This window comes from Giardia intestinalis, chromosome 5, assembly GCF_000002435.2.
Source record: "Giardia intestinalis strain WB C6 chromosome 5, whole genome shotgun sequence".
NCBI classification, from domain to species: domain Eukaryota; phylum Fornicata; order Diplomonadida; family Hexamitidae; genus Giardia; species Giardia duodenalis.
The window spans coordinates 2,629,019-2,649,016 of record NC_051860.1 but is presented as its reverse complement, the minus strand read 5'-3'; the positions used below and the strand labels follow the sequence as shown (position 1 = coordinate 2,649,016).

The 19,998-nt window shown below is 46.3% G+C and overlaps 13 protein-coding genes across 13 annotated transcripts; 7 read left to right on the top strand and 6 right to left on the bottom strand.

Moving 5' to 3' along the window:
* Nucleotides 1-26: 26 nt before the first annotated feature.
* Nucleotides 27-4,130, bottom strand: GL50803_007890 (putative Transcriptional regulator ATRX; the record flags this gene model as incomplete). Its single annotated transcript, XM_001705007.1, has 1 exon — nt 27-4,130. One exon carries the CDS (start codon nt 4,128-4,130, stop codon nt 27-29), a length of 4,104 nt encoding a protein of 1,367 aa, XP_001705059.1.
* A 177-nt stretch (nt 4,131-4,307) lies between these two features.
* GL50803_007891 (uncharacterized protein) lies at nt 4,308-6,128 on the bottom strand (the record flags this gene model as incomplete). Its single annotated transcript, XM_001705006.1, has 1 exon — nt 4,308-6,128. One exon carries the CDS (start codon nt 6,126-6,128, stop codon nt 4,308-4,310), a length of 1,821 nt encoding a protein of 606 aa, XP_001705058.1.
* Nucleotides 6,129-6,197: 69 nt separating this feature from the next.
* On the top strand, nt 6,198-7,970 carry GL50803_0017532 (uncharacterized protein; the record flags this gene model as incomplete). The annotated part of the gene is made up of 1 exon (XM_038045934.1): nt 6,198-7,970. The coding sequence occupies one exon, from the start codon at nt 6,198-6,200 to the stop codon at nt 7,968-7,970; it is 1,773 nt and encodes a 590-aa protein (XP_037902290.1).
* A 13-nt stretch (nt 7,971-7,983) lies between these two features.
* GL50803_007893 (uncharacterized protein) lies at nt 7,984-8,622 on the bottom strand (the record flags this gene model as incomplete). Its single annotated transcript, XM_001705004.1, has 1 exon — nt 7,984-8,622. The coding sequence occupies one exon, from the start codon at nt 8,620-8,622 to the stop codon at nt 7,984-7,986; it is 639 nt and encodes a 212-aa protein (XP_001705056.1).
* Nucleotides 8,623-9,161: 539 nt separating this feature from the next.
* On the top strand, nt 9,162-10,022 carry GL50803_007896 (26S proteasome non-ATPase regulatory subunit 7; the record flags this gene model as incomplete). Its single annotated transcript, XM_001705003.1, has 1 exon — nt 9,162-10,022. The coding sequence occupies one exon, from the start codon at nt 9,162-9,164 to the stop codon at nt 10,020-10,022; it is 861 nt and encodes a 286-aa protein (XP_001705055.1).
* A 120-nt stretch (nt 10,023-10,142) lies between these two features.
* Nucleotides 10,143-11,558, top strand: GL50803_0017531 (uncharacterized protein; the record flags this gene model as incomplete). Its single annotated transcript, XM_001705002.1, has 1 exon — nt 10,143-11,558. One exon carries the CDS (start codon nt 10,143-10,145, stop codon nt 11,556-11,558), a length of 1,416 nt encoding a protein of 471 aa, XP_001705054.1.
* A 48-nt stretch (nt 11,559-11,606) lies between these two features.
* Nucleotides 11,607-13,592, bottom strand: GL50803_0017530 (uncharacterized protein; the record flags this gene model as incomplete). The annotated part of the gene is made up of 1 exon (XM_001705001.1): nt 11,607-13,592. The coding sequence occupies one exon, from the start codon at nt 13,590-13,592 to the stop codon at nt 11,607-11,609; it is 1,986 nt and encodes a 661-aa protein (XP_001705053.1).
* Nucleotides 13,593-13,615: 23 nt separating this feature from the next.
* GL50803_003154 (Microsomal signal peptidase 12 kDa subunit (SPC12)) lies at nt 13,616-13,879 on the top strand (the record flags this gene model as incomplete). The annotated part of the gene is made up of 1 exon (XM_001705000.1): nt 13,616-13,879. One exon carries the CDS (start codon nt 13,616-13,618, stop codon nt 13,877-13,879), a length of 264 nt encoding a protein of 87 aa, XP_001705052.1.
* Nucleotides 13,880-14,112: 233 nt separating this feature from the next.
* GL50803_003157 (uncharacterized protein) lies at nt 14,113-16,188 on the bottom strand (the record flags this gene model as incomplete). The annotated part of the gene is made up of 1 exon (XM_001704999.1): nt 14,113-16,188. The coding sequence occupies one exon, from the start codon at nt 16,186-16,188 to the stop codon at nt 14,113-14,115; it is 2,076 nt and encodes a 691-aa protein (XP_001705051.1).
* A 58-nt stretch (nt 16,189-16,246) lies between these two features.
* On the top strand, nt 16,247-16,840 carry GL50803_003158 (uncharacterized protein; the record flags this gene model as incomplete). The annotated part of the gene is made up of 1 exon (XM_001704998.1): nt 16,247-16,840. The coding sequence occupies one exon, from the start codon at nt 16,247-16,249 to the stop codon at nt 16,838-16,840; it is 594 nt and encodes a 197-aa protein (XP_001705050.1).
* Nucleotides 16,841-16,976: 136 nt separating this feature from the next.
* On the top strand, nt 16,977-18,005 carry GL50803_0017529 (uncharacterized protein; the record flags this gene model as incomplete). The annotated part of the gene is made up of 1 exon (XM_001704997.1): nt 16,977-18,005. The coding sequence occupies one exon, from the start codon at nt 16,977-16,979 to the stop codon at nt 18,003-18,005; it is 1,029 nt and encodes a 342-aa protein (XP_001705049.1).
* A 182-nt stretch (nt 18,006-18,187) lies between these two features.
* GL50803_0021502 (Bromodomain-containing protein) lies at nt 18,188-18,910 on the bottom strand (the record flags this gene model as incomplete). Its single annotated transcript, XM_001704996.1, has 1 exon — nt 18,188-18,910. One exon carries the CDS (start codon nt 18,908-18,910, stop codon nt 18,188-18,190), a length of 723 nt encoding a protein of 240 aa, XP_001705048.1.
* A 63-nt stretch (nt 18,911-18,973) lies between these two features.
* GL50803_006691 (GA binding protein beta-1 chain) lies at nt 18,974-19,621 on the top strand (the record flags this gene model as incomplete). Its single annotated transcript, XM_001704994.1, has 1 exon — nt 18,974-19,621. One exon carries the CDS (start codon nt 18,974-18,976, stop codon nt 19,619-19,621), a length of 648 nt encoding a protein of 215 aa, XP_001705046.1.
* Between the last annotated feature and the right edge of the window lie 377 nt (nt 19,622-19,998).

The following is a 19,998-nucleotide window of genomic DNA, read 5'->3' as shown; positions in this document are numbered from 1 at the left end:
TCAGTGTGGACTTGCGCAATGGGTTCTCACGCAAGTATATCAATTGATTCCTCGTCTTCGTAGCCTTTCGCGTTAGAACCACTGGGCTGTGCCTCAGTCTGCAATTTCTCTCTAACACTAACATTGGACTCAGGTTCGTAGGTATGCTGAGGTGCATTCGGCGCGGACACAGCGATGAGGTTAGTAAATTGGGCGGGAGCTATGTGATGAGCATTGTCTGGCAGTAATGTCTGATAGTGGCATAGCTTCTGATAAGTATCCTGAAGAATTACTGCCCTAACCTCGTTGCTCATCAAGCGGTACTGACTCAGTATCTTGCTGAAGGTGTCGTTTGCTTGCATGATAACTATCTCATCTTCAAAGCACGTTGTGACGTCGCTTAATGATATGGTATTAGTTGTTGCCTGACCCGCTGGATCCAATGGTTTAGAATCAAGTAGGCATGTGTCAAGGATAGCGTAATTGATATGACCATACATCTTCTGTAGCAGTTTAGTCAGCGTAGACTTCTGTACTTTCTCAAACTCATTTGCCATCGGGCCCCAGAGTAATGGAATCTTCTTTTTCTCCTTTTCTATCTGAGGCGCTTGCTTGAACCTTGAATTGATCCAATTCTGCGGATTGTCATATGCTGCAATTAGAGTTGCTAAAGGTATTTTATTGGCTTGACACAAAGAGCATATTATGTTCAGCGTTGCAGGATAAGTGGGAGTGGGTCTAAAGGTACTCTTATTGCTCATTAGGAGCTTGATTCTACTGACAACCAGATTGTGCAGGTAAATGACGTATTCCTCCACGGTGTTTGTGCTGCAAATCTCGCAAATGTCTGGCATCTCTGCAATCAGGCTCCCTTTTATTTCAATTGTGAAGTGAGAAATGATACTATTAAGCTGAAAGTTAAAGTAGGCATACAGTTCTTGAATCTTAGGGTCGGATGTTGCGAACGCTAGTCTCTCACGCGATGTTATTTTGAAGTCCTGAAGTTCGGGTGGGAAAGCTTCTGCGTCGGCTGTGTGAATAGATGCCCTCAGAACTGCCCACGCGAGGTAGCACTGCCACTCGGCAACGTGGGCGAGGTTCTTTGGATTCACAAATGGAACAAATGGTCTGGGTATGTAAGTCCTGGTGTGATTGCTGTTCTTTTTCATAGTGTATATGCTATCACGCAATCGTTTAGAGTACGCATTCAGCGCGTCATCAAGATTTGATGGTCGAACTTTACAATAAGTGAAGATTGCTACCATGATACTTCGGAAATAGTTAGTACGATGAGACTCAATATAAATGAACACCAGGTTCGCATGGTTTTCTCCTCCTGAGTTATCTTCTTCCGGCTTGGAAGACGCTTCTAGCCCCACGGATAAGATTCTATCAAAGTCTGATGCTCCCAGCTGCGACGATGCCTGCTCGGAGATATCCATCTCCTTGTCTATGTTCGCTTTACTGTGTAGATAATCAAGCACTGACACATCGATACAAAAGTCCCTAGTGATTAAAGAGTTCACAAATTCCAACTCCTTATCCGCTTCTGTTTGTTCGTCACCGCACCATGATGACCCAAGCGCCTGTTGAATCGTCCACCGCACATGTTCTGATGTTGCGTGATGTTTAATATTCTCTGGCAACTGCCCTTCCAATCTTTTGCTAGGGCTGAACTCAAATAGATTGCCCAAATCAGTTTTCTTGATTACAGATCTGTGTTTCTCATCGTCGAGTGTTACATTAGCTATACCGGCCTTTTGCAGTTGGCGCACCACCATCTTCTCCTCCAATGTGTTGATGCAGGCCAGCTTGTAGACTACCACATTGTGTTTCTGTCCCATTCGATAGGCTCGAGCTATCGCTTGCTCTTCTACTTGCAGGCTCCACGCAGGGGCAAACAGAATTACCCTATTTGCTCCAGTAAGATTAAGACCCATGGAGCCCAGCTTAATTGAGATGAGAAGAGCGGTGTACCTTTTGTTTGCGTTGAAGCTTTTGCAGATCCTATCACGTTCAGAAACATCGGCTATCGTGCCGTCAAGACGTAAATATGGAATATCATTATGGGACAGTAGGTGCTCCAGCATGCTGAATATTATCTGGTAGTCGCAAAAAATGAGTGCACGATGGTTGTTGTTCTTGATATGAGTAATTAGTTCCATGAAAAGTGAATACTTGCTAGAGAGAGCGGTGATACTCCGAACCGTAAGGTCGTAGTGATCTGGGGATTTGTGGATGTATTCATCAAATGAGCGCGCCAATGCCCATTCTTGGGCGTCCTGCTCATTGTCGCTACTATCTTCTTCATTGAGACCAGCTCGTTCAGGTGTATCTACTGCATCCATCTCACCGGTTCTTTTGACGTGTTCCATGTCGTGAGACAAGGTAGGCTGACCATTGATAAGAGGAATATCAGTATCATTAGCGGAACTTGATCTAGCCAAGCGTGGAGGGTCTTGCTGAGGAAGATCTTGGTCTGATGCCTTAGATATCTGTAGGTCTTCTAGAATCTGCAGGTAGTCGCCATCGCGGGCCTGTGGTTGCGTTGCTTTTTGCTTTATATTAAGGATTGCCTTTTCTAAGTTACCCTTAAAGAAACCAGCGTCCTCTGTGGATAGCTCACAAGGATTGTCGCACACTTTACGCAAGAGATGCAGCAAATAAATCATCTTTGTGTAGTTGGATGAGTTGCAATAAATCTCCTGGAAAGCTTTTGCTCTAAGTGCAGAACCGTACAGGATAAACTGGACTTCGTTAAGTGGGATCCAGAACGTAATGGTTATCTTGTTGACGTCTAAGGACCCAAGATCTGCAGTTGTGCGGCGAATGAGGATGGGGTAAAGCTTAGCTTTAAGAGCCCGTCGTACCTTTTGTGCAATGAACCTCTCGCGCGCCGTGGCGTCCTGAAGCTCGCCAGTATTAATGGGTTTAGCAATATTTTTATCGAATTGAGTTCGATTTCCAAAGTATCCAGGATTAATATAATCGGCGATTGCCCAAAGCTCACCCAGGTTGTTGATCACAGGTGTGCCGGTCAGCGCTAGCTTAAAGCCTGCGTCTATACTCTTCAACCCCCGTGATATCTTAGTAGCAGTATTCTTAATGGCGGTCGCCTCGTCCATAATAAGGATGTCTATACAATGCTTTGGAAGCTTGCTGGATGGAGGAGGAGCAAGATACATGAGATTTTCTGGATTGCTATCATTACCCTGGACTGAAGTGCTATTTGTTGTTTGAGCCTGTGAGGCAGGGAGAGTGGGCAGTTGTGAAGAAGGATGGATGATTTCGTTAGTGTTATTATGCTTTGGTTTGGGCTCAGATGGACTCTGAAGAGAAAGGTGCTTTAAACGATGTGCAGCCTCTGCCGCAGCGCTTTTCCCAGGAGTCTCTGATCGCTTCTTTATCATCCAAGAGAACTCAGACACTGGGTCGAGGAAGCTACTGGAGCTGGAAAGCTCTTGGTCCACTTGATCAGTAGATCCTGTTTCGGCATTGCCTATAGCGTTAGGAGTCACAGCTGTTATAGGTTGTGCAGAAATGGAATCAATAGAAGTGCTACTAGACGAGTCAGAAGCTACGGATGGGAGAAGGCTGGAGTAAGATGGGTTTGTATCTTTCAAAACACTCATAATGTATTCCCCATCGTTACTTATCATTGCGTACGTTGTCAAGATGATGCATACGCGCTCATTTTTCGCACGCATAAGCTTTTGTCTGCGCTGCTGATGGCTTCCGTGATATGTATAAAGCGGAATTGCTTGGCACCATCTGCTTATCTCCTGCTTCCATTGCGGGATTAGTACTTTCTGCACTACAATGACAATGCGCTGGGGACGCATCACAGGGTGTGGATGCTTGATTATGCAGCGCAAGAAAAACAGTACCATAACCGTCTTTCCAAGACCCATTTCATGCCCTACGATGAACCCAGTGAGCTTCTTGATGTGTTGCTGAGTTGACTTAATGTCTGGGTTGTCTAAATTGCGCATATATTCATTGTAGCGTAAAATTAGAAAGTTGACTGTCTCCTTTTGGTAAAAGTGCAGCTTTCCATTAAATGTGTCCCGCAGCTCATTAGGAATTAGGTCGTCAGCAAGGGTGGCTCTCAGATTTTCTACTTGGATACCCTGAGGGCTCGCTTCAGACATTGTTCCGTTTTAATTTTTGGATAGATAGGATTGAGTTGATATGATTAGCAAGCAAGATAACAATTTACAAAACTTGAAACCTTCGAGGCACAAGGGGTCACTCAGAGGTCATACGTGGTTAAGTTATATTGGCACCGGATAAAAGAGTCCCAATGCTCAATGCGACTGTTTGTGACTTCAAGAGCTCGGCGTTTCAGAAACTATTTGTTGCTGCATCTTCTCCACGTCTTGCAAAATGCTGCGCACCCGTTCAACATCGCTCAACACGGCATAGTCCCCAGATGACGCTATTTTGTAGTCTTTACGAGGAGAGCTAGAGCCTAGCGCATCCTTAGATGTGTTTAGATCCTTGCATCTTAAACTAGTGTTACTCGTATTAAGTCCGCTCCCTGTACACATACCAATGGATTCCATGTCTTTGAGTCCTCTATCTGTATGCGAATAGGATGTGCTATTATTAGACAAACGATTAGAATATTCAGCACTACTGCCTATAGTGGACGATGATTCTGAAAATGCTGGAGCAATTGAACCTGGTTGTATGCCTTCTGGCTTAGCATATAATCTAGCTAACATTTCCTTTAACATGCATATCTCCTTGTCCTTAGATTCCACTACAACTTGTAGTGTTTTATTATCATGTTCTAGGCCAGCAATGCTTTGCAGTAGAGGCTCAGTAACTGTCCGGATATGCTGCTTATAAAATTCGGAGATGTGCCCAGGAGCTACTACTCCTTGGTGCAGTCCTTGCTCTGCATGGTCTATTTTCTCATTAACTAGTGATGTGTTGACCGACACAAAGGCAACGTTATCAGTACTCCCATAAACATCGCCTCCTTGAAGGGTGTCACTAAGTGTGGTGGACCGCTTCGGTTGAGGATTGCTTGTACCAGGGGTTACTTGACTCGACTGAGCACCCTTAGTAGAAAAGGAAGGCGTACATCCCCCGCTTTCTATTGTGCCCACATCTCGTGCTGTAAAGCTATTGTCGGGGACCCTAGATCCCTCCAGTTCTGAAGATACATGAGAGGAATCTCTGTACGGATACTCGGACAACGATGGTCTTGGCTCAATATTTTGTCGCGGTGTCTCCGCTTCTTTAAATGTTAACCTAGTAACTTGATCAAGAGTGACCTTTGTAGAAGCAGTTCCAGAGCCGCCCGTGCTACGAGCTCGCTTAGCTCCGCTACTGGCTGTTCTTGCGACTTTTCCAGATTCCTTCCTTTTATGAGCGCCATAAGAGCTGCTTCGCGACCTAGATTTTACTGCCAATCTGTCTAATTTTATTTGTAAATTGTTAATTGTACTATTTGATTTGGATTTAGATTTAGATATTATGCTTCTAGACGTTCCACGTCCGGCGTTTGCGGTAGAAGGATCGTGCTTTGATATTAGCTGCATTAAGCTAGACTCAATGCCTGCTAGCAGCTGTTTTTGGACGTCTTTCTTAAGTGCATTATTAAGTGCAGTATAATCTGTTGACAAAGCCAGGGTTGGATTGGAAGTGACAGCCTTTGTATGGGTCTCAACCATCTCCCCGTGCATACTCTGAAGGCCTGTCAAGGCTTCACAGTAGGCATTGTTTACCACAGTTAGTTCTCCAATTTGACGCTGTAATACTTGATTGTCAGCCAAGAGTTGCTGGAGCCGTTCGGCATCTGCTAAGTACGCTGCTTCTACATCTGCTAAACGCTTGGACATTCCCTCATACTGTTCTTTATAGGTCTTCATTAACTCCAACTGGCTATTATTAATCTTTGCTGCATTGGTGATATCCCGTAATAAGACCTTGCTTTGCTCTAGTCTCGTCCGTAAATATAGATTTTCTTGTGTCAAACGTATTAGATTATCATTGGTAGCATTCTCACTGGTTCCCTTTGAACTGTGTATCAACTGCGTCCTATGCGACGGGCGAACGGAATTAGAAGAACTTGCAGAGAGATCTCCCGGTCCCTGAGGCGTTGTAGTGTTCTTGGAAGAACTAGGAGTTGGCCTCATGATGAACTCACCGGTAATGCCAACAATAGAGCTTCCAAATTTAAACTTCCAGATCTAAAGTAACTTTTCATGAGCAACAACAATGAACCCAGGGCCTCCAATCATCCATTTGCATCTCTTCAGCATTATATTAAACCAGCCACCAAGGTTTTAGTAACAGGGCAGCTCTCTGATGTACATCCAACTGCAAGCGACCATCGATACATCCCTCCGGTGGCACTACTGACACCCTTCGCAAACGAAAGCGGCAAGAGCCTGGTTAATCGCTACAGGAGCACAATCAAAAGCCTTACTATTCCTCCATTCCCCCTTTTATCGGAAGAGCGCTACTATTCCTACTTATTGCATATAAACGACTTCCCTCGCTGGTCCTTCGCGCAGCTAGTGGAAATCGTTGACCTAACAAGAGAGAACAGCTTCAACTTCATCGCCGTTTCGTCACGACTTAAGCACAGAGACTTTTCACCTGTCACCTGTCTGCATGCATTTCAGCAGTACGCAAATATTATTCTCTGGAAGCAGAATTTTACTAACGATAAATATGTACTTAGAGGTACTGACGAGGAGCTGAGGGACAACTACGTCCAGTTTAGTCAGGCGATTGCAATTCTGGCTTTCTACGCTAATCTAGGAGGCTCCCTTACTGAACTAGGAGAAGCAGAGGTCGCAAGACAGTTCAACACCCGGGTTTGTCTTGCGGCTACGTCTCCTTCACGCGTTTATGGGAAGTACACATTCACTCAGGCTCAGCGAGATATCCTATCTGGAGCGATCTTAGACCATACATATAAGGGAGATGGCTCTCAATCTAGTCACGTGCTATTATTCCGAGACACTCTAAATAACACTATATGTGACACACTAATAAAGTCCTCGTTAAGCCGGATAGGTACCGTCCCAAATGCTCAGCATCCAGGGCAGATGCAGGGTCCCGTTAGCTATAATCAGGGGCGCTATCCCTTTATCAACTCAGCCAATCTACAAAACGCTATAATACGAAGTGCAAGTAGTTACTCTAATCTCAAACTGGAAGGTGGCGAATATTCCAAGTTAATAGAGAGTAGTGGTCTTACATCTAACATGTCAGAAGAGCTCCTTACCGCAATGTTGCCCGATTTTGGCGTAGATTCTGGTTTTATCAATAACGAGCTCTACGGGTTCCTTGAGGAAGACGAGGAGAAGCTCATTGAGAGACCCGGTAGAGAGCAGAGGGATGCTCGTATCACAAGAGGTTGCCTTGGGGGATTGCTGGCAGATGCCGCCGCAAAGTACAGGAACTCCTATGAAACTCATTCTGCCCGCACATGCGTTCCTCCTAGTGTTATGGCACTGCAAGTAGACACGTCATTATCAGCAAGAATGAATCGGGTGGCCGTAGAGCAGGCTGGGCGAGAGCTCCCTCCCCATGTGGCCCAGATAAATAAGTACCCAATGAACGGTGCTATGCTGATGCACCCAGCGAGGGTGAGAATCCCTGGGCACATGCGAATTGAGCTCCCGCCGGGCTCGGCTGGTGGACGATATGCACGCGCCCCCGGAATGAATGTTAGCACAAGCACCTCCACGACCACGACCACGGGAACACCTTATGTCATGCCACCTCACGCTTTTGCAGTCAGCTGGCGCTACAGGTACTTTCCGCGTGTGGAGAAGGGACGCCAAGCAGACCAGTCCGTTGCCTCTTCTCGGCATAGGCTGTGGAGACAGGATCTTTCGGAGAGAGACCACGATAGGAAAAGGGCAATAATTGAGGACATCTGCAATCAAATGTATGCTAGAACCTCTTATATCGATTTTCCTACGTTTGTTAAGTTAGAAAATTACATTGAGAGCATCGACTGATGGTGGGCCGGACTCAGTACTTAGACAAGTCTGTGCAAATGACATCTGTGGAAGTTGGGTTGGTAGTGGGGCTTACCTGTGCGTTCTTATCCAGTTCCTGAACTTGCTCTAGGTAGTACTGAGCCCCTGCGATGGAATTTAATAATGTATATATTTTCTTGGAAACAAGCGTACCATTCCGCTCGCATCTGTCTTGAAACATCATTTGGGGCGCCTGCGGCTGTGTCAAGCGCGACACATCGGTATATATGCGATGAAACAGAGTAAATTGTGACAATGAGGTGTTGGCCCACATTGGCGATGGCTGCTTGCAAAGAAGATGTATTAGTTCTAGCTTATCTAAGGCACCATTCTCTTTGTTGTACGGTGGAAGAAAGGCTTCGCGGTAAATTGTAAAGACATCTGTACCTCCCTCGGCAAGGTATGGAGTTGGCATGAGCTGAATCCACTCCGTGGCCTGTACGCGAGTTGACGTATTAACGTGAGTGAAAAGTATTAGCACGGAGGAGAAGTAGCAGTTCAAAAATTTGATTACACCAGGAACAGAAATGGGTGATGATGGGGCTAAAGTATAACAGTAGCAATCCTTTTCTATGGAACGCGAGACAGTGAAGTCATAGTACTCTTCATATTTAGCGAAGGTGGGCCACATTTAACTTTATTTACCCAAAGTCAAATTTACCTTCATTCAATTGCTTTCGTGGCCGGCTACGTAATTAAGCGCGTGCGTTTACGTGTCCAAAAAGGTAAACACAACCATAGATTTCTTTAATCAGCCCGAGCGCTTTGCTACGGTCACAGACAGGTTACGAAAGAGCCCAAGTGACCTTTGCCCCACGGTTTTAGCTACAAGTGCATGCATGCATGCATGCATGCAAGTTAGCCACTCACATCCCGAATAGTGTCCATGGCTTTGACCTTTATGCTCTCAGATCGCCCCGGTCAATTTCGATCAGTGTACCTAACAGGTAATAATGTTAGGAGTGTTACTCTGTGGGTACATCTCCCATCAACGTACAAAAAGACCGAAAATTAGCACGTTGTCTAGCGTCTGCGCAAGTCCACGACACCACTACCACAGAGCATACACAGATGAAGCAGCACAGAGGGCTTCCAGCGGATTGATGGGAGCTGTTGATGATGCCTGATTGAAACAGGGTAACAGGGTTTTAATTAAACTAGGAGTTTGCTATGGCTCAGCTTGAGGTCCAGGTCAGCCCAACAGTCATCTTATCCGTCGCAGATCACCGTCGGCGAATACTTGCAGATGGTGGACCGGAAAACCGCCGAGTGTTGGGCTGTTTAATTGGCACCTGTTCAGAGGGAACGGTGCGGGTAACAACGAGCTTTCCCGTTCCATTTTCTGAAGCTCGCGGGCAGGATGGCGTATTTTATATAGACATGCTGTACCAGAAGAAGATGCTGTCTCTCTACCAACGCGTCTACCACTTCGAGGGTGTGGTGGGTTGGTACACAAGTGGGACTGCCATTCAGGTTGCAGATATGGTCATCCACGAGCACCTAGGGTTTAAGAATGATCACACAAAGGTTCTACTGTGTGTCGATTGCACTGAGCTCAGTTCGGACATCGATGTTTACAGACCGTGCATTCGTGCATACGCCTTCGCTACAGTCAATGGGGTGATATCTGCACACCTTATTGCATCAAAGGTCATGGTTTCAGACGTTGAGCGGGTCGTTTTGAGCGGGGACTCTGCCACAGATAACTCCGTCTCTACTGGAGCAATAACGTCTCACACAGGAAGTTCCACCTTTCCTATGCAGATTAGGCAATATTCGGCCGCTCTTCAGATTCTTGAAGAGGAAATTCGCCACATTATTTCTCACCTTGAGGAAAGAGAAGCAGATGTGGACCCGGAAATCTTGGTCCTTGTGCAGGAGACAATTAACCTTCTCTTGGGTATAGATGTGACAGAGCTTATTGGAAGTGAGCACAGAGCCATGGCCTGTGGCTATGTCGTCAGCGACCTCGTGCAGACTGTCCTTGCTGTCCAAAAGGTAATCGGATCACTGAAGCCAGTCACTTCGTAATCGTCTTTATTAGTAAATCCTTACTGAATTCTTATTGAGTCTAAAGCTACTAATGTAATCAAGGCATCTGCTTTAAGGTCCTTGCTTAAGGTCTTGAGGTGGAAATTCACTAAAATTCAGATGGCTTTTAATGTTCTAGATCATCTAGGTATAACCGTGCCTGCTGAGCCCATTTTGCCGATAGCATCGCAATCTACACAAACTCCTGGCAGATTACGCCCGTCGCAGCCCGTATCGCTCCTTGCTTCGCTCTCGGGATCACGGGTCAGTAACGCTGAGCTAACCGCCCAGACACCACAGACCTACAAGGTTATGCGCTTATCTACGACCCCACTACACATCATGAGCCCCCAGTCTGGTGGTAGAGACCCTATTGTCTCAGAGTCTAATGTGGAGCCTTTTCTACCATCTGATACCAAATCGATGTCTACTAGCGCTTCATCTGCCATAAAAGCAGATGCCCTCGTTAAACTATTGACGAATAACACAGTAGCAGTAGTTGACTACTCCATGAGTATCGATGAAAAGGCTGCCCTCTTGCCTCTCCTAGAGTCAACAGAGAAGGAAGCAAGAGGCCTGTTCAACAAACGGAACACCATGTACCTTCGGCAAACTCATCGTCCAGACACAGAAGCGGCCAGATTGCAGCTGGAGACCATTGCGGACAATAAACGCAAAGCCGACGAAGAAAAGCAGGAGAGACTCAAGCAAGAAAGGCAAGAGATAAAAGATATATTAACAGAGATCTATACTGAGCGTGCAGCTGATAGTGAAAAAGAGCTAAAGAAGAAGGCTGACTACCAACGTGAAGTAGAAGAATTTAAAAAACAGGAAGATGAAATAAGGAAGGTTCAAGATTCCATTAAACAGGCAGAGAAGGAGGAGGAGAGCAGAAAAGCACATGAATACATGAACGAAATGAAGTTACGAGCCGCCCAGGAGGCCGAGCAGCGGAGACTCGAAGCAATTAAAAACCAAGAATTCGTAGATTCTTTAATTGAGAGCAAGCGGCAGGCAAAAATATCGGAGAAGGCTGCTGAGAGGATGATGGATTGCTACGCAGGCCCAGAGGATAAAATTAATATACTGCGGGCACATAAGATAAGGGTGAAAGAATTTCTAAAAGACGCTGATGACGAGGCGAGGCATGAACGTGGCCAAAGAGCTATGGAGGAAAAGGAGCAGCAAGACAGAGACAGAGAGGAGGCCCGTGCGATAAGGAAAGATATTCACAATGCCCAACTTAGCTACATTGCTCGTAAGAAAGAAGAGGCTGTTGCACTCAAGCAAGAGTACGACAGAGATATGCACTTCAAGAAAATGGCCAGACAACAGGAGAGGGAGCTTGAAAAACAGGAGATGCAACATCTAAAATTGGCAGTGAGATTAGAAGAGCAGGAGACGAAGTCTTGCGAACAAGCTCTGGCTCATCAAAACCGCACATGGCTGAAGAAGAGCTTGAGTGAAAACATTAGAGAGAAAGAAATAAACGCCAAATTCAATATGCTGTTGGACAAGATAAAAGAATACAAGTGAGATGGATCTCTAAGGGGTCTGTGGGTGTGCAATAGTGGTGATAGCAAGTCATCGCTTCTGCACGGATAGCTGAAAGTTGCTGACCTCTTTTCCTGTGGTGATATCGTACGCGGTAACCACTAATGCATGATCCGTAGTAAGAGCCAGTGTCGCATATGTAAACCCTGACCTTGCATACACCCTGGTACGCAGGCCGTTGGCAGGCTCTGGATCCTCTCCAGAGGAGTTGGCAGAGTAGCTCAGTGCATTCCAGCGCCGCTTCCCCAGAAAGAGGGATAGCATGGACGCAGGCGGCGAGCCTCCGCTACCAACTGTTACGTGAAGGAAGGTGTGGTTGACCCCATATGTACTACAGGTGTTGCTATCATGATAGAGTTCATAAATACGTGAATCTGCAGCAAAGACAGCAGAGATCCTATATGTACAAATAATCGGCTCGAGTAACTCTGCAAGCAGTGTTACCCCGCTGAATTCAGCTGTGCTATAAAGAGGTGCCTGCACAAACAAGACCACATGTGATACCCGTTTCACAGCATCGGTCTCCAGGATTGAAACTAACCAATTGACCTGCTCAACCGTCAAAAATGAGCCAAGCCGGACCTTATATTTGTGTGCACGCTTGGTTTCTTGCATCGAATCCAAGAGGACGAGGGCCATATCACCGGTTATATAGTATTTGTACTCGCCCACTGTCTCCTGTTGCTCCAATATCACTTGCTCATCATGATAGTATTCGCGCAGATGCTCTGGTATATACTTCATATCATCGTCTGTGTAATATGGCTGTGGCTTAGAACTGACGGTCTTGGGGGTGTATGAGTGTGTGCGTCGATGCAATATGGGTTGCGTACTCTTGGCTACCTCTGTGCTATAGTGGGCCTTGCTGTTGCTGCTGTTACTGTTATTGTTGTGTCGAGAAAGAACTTGGGAGTCAGAAAACACCAGGGAATAGAAGTAACGGGGGCGATTTGAAAAGAAGGCAGACCCCTTAGATTCTTTAAAACCCGGAAGTGCAACAGCAGGATTTTTTCGAAAATAGTTGAACACCCCCTGCGATTGCATAAATAGTAGCCATTCAGATTCCTGAGTTCCAAACTTCACCATGTTGCCCAGGAGGACTGTCAGATTTGGGTTGAGACTATGCAATCTCTCGTTGAGCAGCCGATTGATGTACGGGGAGGAATCCATATCAGCGATAATCGCTATTGTTGGCTGGGCATCAGTGGGGAGGAGGCACATGCTATTAAGCTCATCTGATGTCGTAAATGATGGGACATAGTAGTAGTAGCATCGCCCCGGTGTCAAATTAGTAAAGACTGCGTAGCGCTGATTGCTGTTAACAGATGGGACAATCTCATCCCACAGAGAGGGGTTCACCATGTCGTCCCGGGTTGGCATCCAGTTTTCTTTGAACACCAGGAGCTTGTTATCCCGCGACTTGTCTTTGTTCCACGTGATTTGAATGGATTCTGATGCATTCGAATATGCGAGGGTTTGATATGGTTTGATTGACTTAATTTTAATTGGGTTAAAAGGAGCATAATAATAACAAGCTATAGCCAGTGCGAATACCCAGGAAAGCAAGAATAAGACCAGTGCCGTGATGTTATGTCTTTTAATGTACCTCATAAAGAAGCTCTGAAGAGGGCCAAGGTGAGTCTTTGCTGTTCTCGTATACCGATCATCTACATCCACATCTCCTAGAGGGTGCTCATTGGCTAGGAGGTGCTGTCGCTCAAGGTCACTCTTCGACCGTTTGTTCATGTAGGCATCTGACTCCAGCTCTGGAGCGCGTGTCCTAGAGAAGAATAGACACGCCGTGTAGACTAAAAGAGAGACATTATAAATCAAGGCAACTAGCACGAGAGTCACGGGACTTACAAGCATTCCAAGGAAATCTAATTTGTATGAGAAAGAAACATAGTAGACAAGGCAGAAGGGAGAGGAGAACAGGACGATGCTGGTAGTCATCAGAATCAGTATCTGCACAACGGTATTGAATTTTCTACAGATATCACCAACAGGAAGGGGCATTCGACTCTCCTATTTTTAAAAGAATGGATTATAGAGGACAGATTCGCGCGGGGCACTTGATGCGTCTGATCATTATTTTGTTTGCACTGTTCGGTCTTCTAACAGCCTGGGCCTTCAAGAACATGGGCATTGGTCTTCTTGTTCACGCCTTTGGCCTGTGTCTGGCAGCACTGGCGACAGTTCCAGACTGGCCTTATTATAACCAAATGGAGATTGCCTGGCAGCCTGTTAGAGGCAGAACAGAGCGACTAACCGTGTTCCAGAGACTTCTCTCCATCTTCCAGTGATTTGCATCTGGCTGGCTGGCTGCCACGTTAAAGAGGTATCTCGTTGCACTGTGCAGGGTCAGTTCGTAAGATAAGACCTCAGTAGATACTAGGATTGTATACTTCAAGGGTTGCGTGCAACTCTCAGGTAAATTCATTCTTGGGGCTAATGTGTAAGAACTATGGCCTAGCACAAGGCAGTGTTCGACAGGAGATAATAATTCACTAGTGGTCAGCTTTTCTGTGCCATTTCACTATAGTACAGGATGATCTGCGGGGCGCTTGCTGGTGGTGGGCATATTGTCGAGTGTAACAGAGTCTGCCTCTAACTCAACATCAATGTCGACACTAAACTGGTGGTGATCCAGATCTGAATTCATATGACGCCTTCCAAGCCTACTTCTGCCTCTAGACTCTAACTTACAAATGATGTTAGGGTCTGTATCTTCATCATCGTATGATAAAATAGTCGTAATTCCTTCTCTGTATAACAGAGGAGTTCCTGCTCGTCTTGGCCTGCACTTAGAAAGAAGGATGGGGGTGTCTGGCAGATCCTCCTGTACTGTGTTCTGTACGGCCTTGTCAAGCTCCTCGACAACGATTAATGGAGCCTGGGAAGCGCTGTTCTGCATACCCGTTGGTATATCTACCTGACTGGGGAGCGCGGGTGCATCATAAACCCGGTCGTTCTCTAATTCCTTTGAATAGGTAAACTGGTTCCAATCAACCTTTGCCAGTTCATTCGCTGTTTGGCTATCTGTTATCTTATTAGAGAGAAGGATATCAGCCAGCTCCTGTGCACGAGAACGGCACTCATAGAGAAGCTGCTGCCGTCGATCACTAACATGCGCTCTATCAGGAGATACGTTCGCTCTAGTGTTTAGCTGGTGGCAATTGACAGTTTGCCTTCTTCTTACTGGTATTTTGAAAACACCCATGCCCCCTGCAGATCGAGAGGTTGCCACAGTTGTAGACCGAGGAAGAGATAGAGACGCAGTTGGCATGCGAGCGAGATGCGGAAAGGGTTCCACCTGCCTGTTTGTATGTAGATAATCGATATATTCCTGATTTCGGATCCTTTCATTATAAATTTGATGTTCAAGCAGTTGCTGCTGTTGCAACTCTTGCTGGATGCATAGCTGCTGCTGTAGAAGCTGTATTTGGGCCTGCTGCTGAGCTTGTTGAATAGCTTGCTGCTCTAGTATTCTTTGAAACTGTTCCTGGAGGGTTGCAGGAGGTATTTGAGACACAGATTGCTGTTGTTGTTGCTGTTGCTTTGACTGCACTAGTGGAGGACAAACTGGAGTGGTTAGACTTAAGATTTTAAGAGTAGAATCAGTGTTTAAACCTTGGTTTGTAGAGATCGATGGAGGAGAAGGAGATTGCAGACAAGTAGTTGGTTGCACAGTTGAGTGATTATGGAAAGAAGAACTACTCTTCTGTCCAGTGCTCAGGGTGTTTGGCAAAGCTGGCAAAGAGACAGGCAAGCTATGAGTGCCAGAACTTCGTTGTGTCCGTGGATTGTTAGAACTACGCGTTAAAGTTCGTAGAAGCAACTTATCTGCAGCTTTAGAAATAGACTCATGAGATAATTCGCTAGGTAGTCGTATACTTGTATCGGCTATGCTCTTGCCAAAGATGTCCAGGCCTTGCGCGAGGTTCTTCTCCCGAATAATACGCAGCGGGTCACTGACTGCAAACGCCTCGGCCATTGTCTCTATGTACTTTACAAGCGCATATTTGTCCAACGTAGCATTAGAAAAATAAAGGGAAGTGAACAGCCGGACAAGGTCTTCCTCAGTGTATGCGCTATCAGCGGCAATTTTGGCTTGAAGCATCTGAGTTAGCTTTTTATAGACATTCCGCGGGAGCATATCCTCCTGGTGTTGACTTTGATTGTGCCCATAGACCACCGCGGTGTGGCCAGCTGCTGGCCGTATAGCGCGAGGCTTGTATATTTGCTGAGCACGGTCTGATCGAAGCATGTATGGTTGGGATATCTCCGATGATGAATTTTGCCGGTCAGAGGCAGGTATAGAAGGTAAATCAAAGCAACATTCAGTGTCCATAACACCGATCCCAGAAAGGCTTTGATGGCCCTTCCGCTGAACAGCACAGTCTTTGTAGTGATAGTTTGTTGGGACGGGTGTTATCCCACTAGATTCTTGAGAAATCTGAGGCGATGACATACAATTGTCAAAATACTTTTGGGATCCGCAGCGGAGATCAACTGAAGCAGTAGTGCAGGAAGCCCGATGATCCCGCTGACTACTAGATAGCCACTGTTTTTTCCCGACTGGGCTCTTTTGCCGTGACCGCTGATAATCCATGTTGTTTTAATTTTTACTTCAAAACGTAATTCAAAGAACCCTCGGACTCTTCAAAGAAATGAACCTTTACAATCGGGAACCCGGCCCCCCTCGTGTCTTGATCGATAACTGGGTTGAGGAGAGATCTCTCTACGAGACCGCCTTGAATCCCGATGGAACCGTCAAGATGGGAACGTGTAGAGTGCCAACGGTATATGTACAGACAACGAATCCGGATCAAAAGATGCCCAGTGACACAACGAACAAGGAATATGGAGATTTTCGTGCCAATAAGAAGGAGTATTTCAACCCCAACTGTAATTTTGATACAGTGGGCCGCCCCGTCACCAGTGGGACCGCTTTGGAGGCCAGATTTCGTGCACAAGCTGAAAAGGAATGGGCTAGCTATGTCCAGCTACGTCAAGATGCTTTAGATGGAAGGGCCGGTCGGATTGCGGATGGCGAAAAGATTAGTACATACACTGCAGACTACTCCAAGCCAGAGATTGAAAGACCGCTTACTCAAGCGCGCTATGACCACCCTGTGACGTTGTACAGTACAGGAACAATCAACGTGCGCCGCACTGGCCCTGAATTGGGCCGCTATCCAAGGCATGCCCAATTTTCCACTCCAATCGAGGAGAACAAGCGTGGACAGTGGAAGGACGACTAGACAGTAAATGATACTACATATGCGTCTGTCTACGTCTTGCTCACACTGCTCATTGCACCAGGGACCTTGCGTGGAGGAAATTGCAGAGATACTAACGACACAGCAATTTAAAAAATAGCTTTACAGATTCAAAAAAATGCCCACCCTACACTCATCAATCCAGCCCACCACCATTCCAGACGCAAAACCAGTCGCTCCATCTCGTCAGGGGGCACGGGTAACTCAAGAGGTATTGCCCTTTAAGGAAGAGACACTGATCATTTCTGATTTCTCAAACAACTTTATTGAGTTTCAATTCGAGGAGATTAGGCTCCGAGACTACATGCAAGCTCGCAATGGTTTGAAGCCTAATGACACTCTGATGAACCTCACTCTAGATACAGCACTTTTACCACAAGGCGATGCAACTGACACCCTAAGGCTAATGAATTTGCTGAACACCACGAACATATGGGACACAGACACATTTCGTGATAACTACTTTACTTCTACACTCACATATCGCAATCTGACTGCCACAGAACGACCGGCTGAAGCTACGACGCCAACTGTCAGCTTCAAACATCAGATTGACCCACAAGAGCAACGTACGCTGGCAAATAACACAAATCGTATGATCTATAACACATATATGCGATCACAGAACCAGTACACCGCGGGTAGCGCATCCCAGCTTAATACTAGTGGCCTTGATGTGGACAGGTCGATGAATGCAACCGCCCATCTGGACCTTACTACCTCTGCAATAGCGTACAGGAACACACTCACGGAGAACATAACGGCCTGCGAGCAGATGATGAACCAGCACCTGTCTCAGAACCTACTAAACAAGGGTATGGATTCTCATCAACGATTGGAGGCTGCAGGGCTCGACAGGCTCCACCATGGATCCACGGCCCGCACACAGAAGCAACCTGTACAGCATAGTAGAGGCTTAACGGGGACAGCACCTAATGTTACAAGTGCTGGCCTAAACACATATGCAGCTGCTCAAGGATCTTCGCGGCCATCAACTGCGAACTCTCGTGGCTCACTTTTCCATGGAGCTGGGATTAGTACAGCCAGTACTGCTGCCGCGGCAAACAGCCTGTCGCTGGCAGAGCAGGAGAAGAACTTGGGTGAATCGTGGCGCTCTGCTCTCCAACCGGCTCTAGAGTCATTCTAAAGATAGATATAGATAGCTCAGCCCACATAGTGGCCCAAGACTTCCTCTGGCTACGTACTTTGCCGTACGTTTGGGCTTCGGTTGCTTCTTCGTTAACATATCACAGTAGGTAAAGCGGAAACATACAGAAGCGTGACGATTGTGTATCAAGTAGTAGCGTGCTTATTCATTTGAGATACACATCAATGCTTTAGCTTCTTTGCCCGTTGAGTTTTGTTTTCTTTGGCCTCCATTGCTTTCTTTCTTATTAGTTTGTCAAGGTCTCTAAGGATTGCGCTGTCAGTGCTGACAAAGTGCAAAGTAAACTCTTTCCCGGCCATCTCCTCCGCGCTCGCACCTTTCCTCTGCAGATAGTACTGGATGCACGCTGTCAACGCAGGCTTGGGCAGTTCGGACATTCTCTTGATCATTATCTGCAGTTCGGAGACCGTCATAGGAAGCTCACTGTACTCTGGAATGACAGGTATGGGAGATTGGACTATCTTCTTATAGATGTCTAAAGTGAGGTTCAAGCCATCTATGCGCGAGATTGTATTGATGAAAAACTTCTCAACCTCTTCGGCGGCCTTCCAAAAGTATCCGTCGTTCGACATTCCGTTGTACGTCCTACAGTTGGAAAAGATAAGTTCTGCGTCCTTGAGGAACTCGTGGAGAAAGATATACTCGCCAACAAGTAAATTGCTCTTGAGAGTACTGAGGTCCATCGGCCGCTTAATGACCTCGATATAGTCTGGTATGCCCAACGCAACGTAATCAACCGGTTCTGCAAAAACGCTCCCAAATGTGCGTGCCTTCTTAGTAGAATCAATGCACTTTAGGAGGGCCTGCCGAAGATCATCGGTGATGCGTGTGTATGCACACTTGAGTACATTTTCGGGGATTTGCGATGCTCCGTTCTGTGTCATCAGAACCCGGATATTTTTGTTTTAGAAGTAGGCGAGGTTTAGGCTTCTCGCAAGGCACGCCTGATGAGTAAGACGGAGGATTTACTTGCCGAGCTGTTCACAGCGTACACATATGAGGGGGATTTGGCTCGTATGGAGTGGATTTTTGCAAAAGCAATCTTTCCGCTCCAAAAGTACAGCTTCGAGGTTCCTCCGGTTCACATAGCAGTCGCCAATGGCAACGTAAATACATTGGACTATCTCTTCGAAAAGGGCTTTAATTTTAACGTGGCTGACCCAGCGATTCACGGTGGGACGGTAGTGCATAGATGCGCTGCAAGCAATGACCTCGAAATGTTGACGTGTCTCCTTAAAAGAAAGGCCTACCTCGACCTGGATGCAGTCGACAACCATGGCAGGACACCTCTTCACATAGCGTGCATCAAGGGTCATCCAGACATAGCCCATGTCCTAATTGAGTCTGGAGCTAATGTCACTACACTCGATATAGATGGTAAATCGCCGCGGTACTATGCAGACATTAGTAGATTGAGCTCTGTCTCTGCTCGCCTGCCCCCATTTCGGTACGACTGGGAAGCTACTGCCAAGCGGAAAGCAGAAGAATCAAGAAGAAACTTGTTGTATACAGAAGCTAATGTTCACACAAGATTGTCCTCTGCCGCCACACCTCGAAAGCCCAAATCTACATGCAGACAATCAAAGCAGCATTAGCAAACAATTAACTTACCTTCATGTATGTTCCATGCAATTTACTGAACAAACTTCTAAGAACAATGCCTCGCTACTCCCCTCGCACTTAAATAATCGTCTGTCGAATGTGGCTGCTTGCTCCACTCTTTCTAAGCTGTTGTGTCAGGTAGGCCTATCGTTACTTCTGTCCTGAAACGCTTTTGACACATCAAGGACAGCTCTAAAGATCCAGAGGCTGCCTAAAATGTAAATGAAAAGCCGAAAGAGTGACATTGAAGCCTGAAGACCCATGAGCTGATCTGTAGGTCACCATCTGTTCGGTGCAGTCCTTAAGAAAGATTGATCTACCTTAAAATTTACAGATGATGGAAATTGATCATTGCTAATGAGCCTTCAAA